General features: G+C 56.5%; 1 protein-coding gene across 1 annotated transcript in view; it reads right to left on the minus strand.

Moving 5' to 3' along the window:
- The window catches only part of Arhgap42 (Rho GTPase activating protein 42), a 78,742-nt gene extending 77,121 nt beyond the window's left edge, over positions 1-1,621 (minus strand). The window contains exon 1 of the mRNA XM_013009535.1: positions 1,555-1,621. Within this exon, the coding sequence (XP_012864989.1) occupies positions 1,555-1,621 (67 nt within the window). The remainder of the gene's footprint in view (positions 1-1,554) is intronic.
- Positions 1,622-5,658: the final 4,037 nt, after the last annotated feature.

Below are 5,658 nucleotides of genomic sequence, written 5' to 3' on the forward strand. Positions count from 1 at the left end.
CTAGCCCGGGCTACACAGCGAGACCCTCTGAGGCTAGCCCGGGCTACACAGCGAGACCCTCTGAGGCTAGCCCGGGCTACACAGCGAGACCCTCTATAGCCAAAAATAAGGGAGCGGGGAGGAGGGGAAAAGTGTTCTGATGCCAGAAATATCTGGAAGCCAAGTGTCCAAAGCCTTTGTCTTTATTGAGAAACTGTCACTCCGACATCATAAATGAAGCATTTACTTAAAGAAGAACAAGGGGCAGCCAGGGGGCTGCTGGGGAGGGGAGGGCTCTGTGGGGGGGGAGGCAGGGGCGAAGCCTGTACCACCGCCTACTGGTTTAGATGCAGTGAAAGACCATCTTTGAGGCTGTTTGTAAGTGAGTGTGGTTTACAGTGGACTCGACCCCACATCCTGACCCGAGTCCAAACGAAGACAAAGAAACACCTCCTTCCCTAAAACAGGTTCGGCCCTCGGCTGTCTTCTCTTCGCCCCTGCTCATTCCTCTCGGCACCCGCACGCCGCTCAGCCGGCCGCGGGCACTGGTCGACCTGCATGCGGCTGCCGTGGAGTCTGGTAACTGGGCGGTGCAGTGACGGCCAGCCGAGGACATGTAGAGAGGTGACTGGAAAGGCACTCGGCAGCCAGCAGGGGGCGCCCACCTGTTTCTGTCATTCCCCCACGGGTGCCGAGAGCTCAGGCTGCCCCTGGCCACGGAGCCCACGTGCTGTGTCCTGGGACGGACCTGCATGGAGGCCCGGGCACGGGAAAGATGGAAGCCCAAGCCAGCCTCACGTGAGATGGCTGCGTACAGGGAGCCTCCTCCTGCCAAGGCCGGGAGACAGCCTCCCTCTGGCGGCACTCGAATCCACGCATCTGGGTTCTGCGCTCCGGGCCTGGGAGACGAAGGCTGGCGGCTGGGCTGAGGAGCTGTTGGGGTTCAGGCCCTCATTCTTTGTGTGGTGGGGAGGACAGGATGGCGATCGAGGGACTGCGGAGCGCCCAGCATCCCTGAGTGCCAGGTCCCCGAGTGCCCGGGAGACGCCACGCCCTTGCAGGCCCCGCGGCCGGAGGATTTCGTGAGAACCGCTTAGCTCAGTGTCTGGGACAGAGCGGAGAGGTGAACTGGGATCCTCAACAAACGCCAAGTCCTAAAACACAACTTGTTATGATGTCAAATGCAGCACAAAAAATATTTTCATTGTAAGCATAACATATCTCCGCTGTGTATCCAATTACTATCCTCAGATCTTCAGTGAAAACAAATAGTGGCGCTGGGCTCTCATCAAGACCAAACAGCTCATAATCCCATAAATGCTATGTGTTTGGCATGCAATTCCAGAAGATTCTAGCCTAGAAAATAACAAAACAGGAACCAATACTCGGGCAGATTTTATCCACAGTTTCTATGAAGCTACAAATTCCAGAAAAATTAAAAACCACAAAGACTCCACTATTGCTACAACTCAAGTTAAAAATAGACGGTTCAAAGGAGGAAATGGATCGCCCCTCTTCCTGCCCTGGGGAGCAACGGGAGGGCGGCGGCCGGGCTCTGGTTAGCTCCCTGCCCACATTCGCCCCTCGGCTCCTCCTCAGACTCAACTTCCACGGGGTCCGCTTCAGTCCTCTTCTTGGACATCAAGGCGCCCTCCCGTTACTAAGTTCTGCCTCAGGATGGATCCGTAGCTCCCACTCTGTGGGTTAAGCTTACGTGACGGGACACCACGCTCCAAAATTCCCCTCGTCCTCTGGGACGGGACAATACCGAGACACCCCGCCGAGGGGAGAGGGTGGTTTTCCCAGGCACCCGCGGCCCTGGGCTGGCCTGCCGCGCGCTCCGGCGGGGCCTCTCCTGCCCCACGGCCACTCCCCAAGCCCAGGCATTTCTCCAGTGTCCGCTGCACTTGCAGGACTGGCCAGGAGTCGCGGTCCCGTGGATCTTCCAACGCTGCGCTGGGAAACACCCAGCTCTCTAGACCCGGTCTCAGCACACTTCCTTTTCTCCTGACGACCTGACCTAACGTATATTCCCGAGATAGTCAGATGATGCATTCTGTCTCATTTCAGCCTTCTGCCAGCTCCCACGTTTTACTTCATTTTTCTTCCACTCCGCCCTTCTCAGTATCACAGGCCAAATGTATTTGTTGTTGTCATGATGTGACCGGTTCCATTTCCTTCCAAGCCCCCACACCGAGGTCTGCTCTTCTAGGTCATGCAAGTGTCTCCCTTCCCTCTCCGCTTTTTCACATCGTTTCCCAAAAAACGAGTCTTTGTATTCTCAAGATTTTAGCCAAAGGAACTAACTTACACTGGCTTTCTCAATGTTCAGTCCTCCTTCCGGTTGAGGGCTCCTGGCCTCCCACCAGCCTTTGGGTGGACAGGTCCTGAGCGCAGGGCAGTGGCACACACCCTGCAGGGGTCCAGCCTTGAGCACAGCCCGAGCGGGTCGGTCTGTGGAGATGAGTAATTCCTGCATCCTCTGAAGAACCTCCAAGATCTGCCTCTACCAATGAACTACCCCAAAGCCACGCCAGCTACTCAACCAGGGCAAAGCACCCACTGAATTGCAAATATGAAATGCTCTATTCCCGGGCTGCCACCAAGAATCCAGAAGCTGCTACAACTTTTACTTCAAAACTGGGGAGACGGACACCCCCAGTAACCTTACGCTAACATGTTTAAGGTACAGACACAACAGGCAAACTACAACTCACAGAACTCAACTCCTATTTCCATTTTGGCAGCCAGATGGCCAATGTCCCAGCACCTCTGTGTCAGAACAGACGTATTTTAAGAATTCCTGAGCGTTCAGAACACCCGATGGGGCGCCCCAGCTGATTCTGCGCCTGCTACTGGCCATGTTGGTGCTGTCCCCAAAGCCCCACGGACAACTACGGCAGCCCCAGCCGCTTCACGGCCCCCGTGCCAGCAACAGCCAGCATCTGAGAAATAAGGCCAACTAACGCCGTTCCAGAAAACTGATGAGAGGCCAGGTGGTCACCCACAGATGTGTTCCTCGCCGCAAAAGGAGCCAGAGAAAGGCCGGGAGGGCTTTGTGCAAGGCCGGGGGGCGGGGGATGGGGAGCTGAGGGGACAGGGGTGGGGGCAGCGGGCCGAGCAGTGGGTGTCCCCCTACAATCCCAGCACAGCCCCCCCACAATGACACTGGGGCTGTCACTAGGCTGCTGCAGTGAGCCATCCGTTCAAAGGAAGTTCAAGTTTCACGCATCACGGAGAAAATGGGGCCGAGGTGGCTTCCCAGTTTCTGTGTCATCTTTTGATGACACATAGGTCTCACTGAAAGACAACTGGTTAGGGATAATGAGTCCGGTGCTCAATAGGCTCCGTTAACTCCGGTTCTGCTGTGTGAGTACGTTTCTTAAGCTCCCCAAGTGTCCATTTCCCTTTCAGAGGAGGAAGACACCACACGGCACCCACCGTCCAACTCACAACGACGGCGCTGATCCTCCGCCCAGGGACGGCTCGCAGCAGCCGCGGGGTGCGGGGAGCGCCCCGTGCCTGTCATTGAGTTCCTAGGGACATCCCCAGCGATGAGGCCGGGTCAGCACGTCACCAGACCTACCCAGACGGAACCCAACACCGGGACAGCCCGGCGGCCTGTGATGACATCACCAATGCAGCTGAACAGACACCCACCAGGGACGACGCCGGCCGCCTGCCCGGGCCCCCACGCCAGCGAGCAGTCACACCACACGCCGCGGCCCTCCGTGGCCCAGAGTCATCCCAACTTCAAACAGGCACCGTGCTCTCTGTACTTAAAATAGTGATCTGCATTCCAGCATTCCTTAAGGAAAAACTTTCCCACACCCAGAAGTGAATCTGCTTGATCAAATGCACACACTCACCCAGACAAACCTGCGCATGCGCGCACACACACACACACACACACACACACACACACAAACCTTCACTCACAGGCATGCGCACGCACACACGCACACACACACACACACACAAACCTTCACTCACAGGCATGCACGCGCACACGCACACACACATACACACGCGCACACACACACACATAAACCTTCACTCACAGGCATGCGCACGCGCACACACACATGAAATGCTTAACAACAGGCTGAGAGTGTGAGCCCTGTGTACCCTTGTATCTTCACTCTGTTGGGTTTTTATTGTATTTTTACTCATGTTTCTTTAACCATATGAGAGTGTTTAGCATCATGTGTAAAAAAAGAAAACGTTCCCTCAACCATCTGCCCGGCTTCTCCTGGGTGCTTCTCAGCGGATGCTGATTGACAGAGGAGATGGAGCCGCTGCCTTGGGCCGGACGCGGAAGGTGCTGGCGCCGTGCCTCCCGCTTCCCAAAAGAAACAAAAGGCCACTGTCAGGCCGGGCAGCGCGGATGCCAGGAAAGCCAGGGCACGAAGATCACTCCACTCCCTTTGCAAGCGGGCTCAGTGACTCGCTGCCCCTCCCCCATTGTCCCTCTCCACTCTGAGCGCGGTGGCAAAGCTGGGGACCGGGTGGAAACGGCACAGGAAAACCAGGAAGGACCGGGCAGAGGACGTGGGGCCGGTTTTATGACTTGTTCTCTCCCAAGTTCAGATCCCTGCTCCATGTTTAATAAGCTGACTTCCACCGTCGGCGCCAGGGTGAGGTTCTGCAGCTTGCCCCTGGCCTGCCGTGGGGAGGGCACCCGCTGTGCGGGGGTGTGGGGGGTGGAGGCGGCAGGCTCCCGGCTCAGAAGCAGATGGAGGCTCCAGCTCGCAGGCCTCGGTCACACCAAGCTTACACGGCCTCCAGCAACCTCTGCGAGTTCCTTTTAAACCCACAACTCCACCACGCTGGATGCAGCTCACTAAGAAACAAAGTCACCTCCTCGCCACATCATTGATGATTGACTTACTGAAGATTCTGCGCCTCGTGGATCTCTCCGTATCCTCGATCCCTGAGCATTTCAACCGCCAGTGTCCTCTCCGTTTATACCCGCTGGTTATTGTAAAACCCCATAAGTGACTTGGAAGAAGACACGCATCCTGTCTACAGAAACCACGCTGACCAGAAAGCAGCATGGTGACACACCTCAATCCGTTATTCCAACATGAAACACAGACTCAGACTCACTCCTCTAAAACGCTCTGCTGTGCACGCAGCCTCGGACACGCGCTCCAGGGATCTGCGTGTAACCGGCACCCGCTGGCTGCGCCGGGCAGTGAGGACTTCCTCCCGCAGCCAGAGCCAAGGAGCGCCTACTGCGTCAGCGGGCGCAGCCGGGCCTGGCCGTGGAGCTTCCCACACCCTGCGAAGGATTCTTTTATTGTTACAATAATAGAGACTCTCCACACAGTTCAGCCTCTAATTAGACAGCGCGTAGCCCGTCGACGGATGGTGAGGGCCCTGCTAGGCTCGAAACCTCCTGAGGACCGGTCTGTCGGCCCCTCTCATGCGCTGCGCACGAGCTCTGGCCTGCGTCAAACCTCCCCGGAGGAGAAGGTTTAAGTGCATTCACCTAAGTTTCTGGATGCGTCTGTCCTTCCTTCAACGACTTAAAACTCTAGCGCGATGATTTCTGTCTGCCATCCTGCATGCATTCTAGGAGGCTACATTTTAAAATCCTTATCCAATACCAGAGTCTACATTTCGTACTGCCGCTGTCATGGTGGATGGTCAACATCGCACAGAGCATCTGGCATC

This window comes from Dipodomys ordii, unplaced genomic scaffold (assembly GCF_000151885.1).
Source record: "Dipodomys ordii isolate 6190 unplaced genomic scaffold, Dord_2.0 Scaffold10, whole genome shotgun sequence".
NCBI lineage: Eukaryota > Metazoa > Chordata > Mammalia > Rodentia > Heteromyidae > Dipodomys > Dipodomys ordii.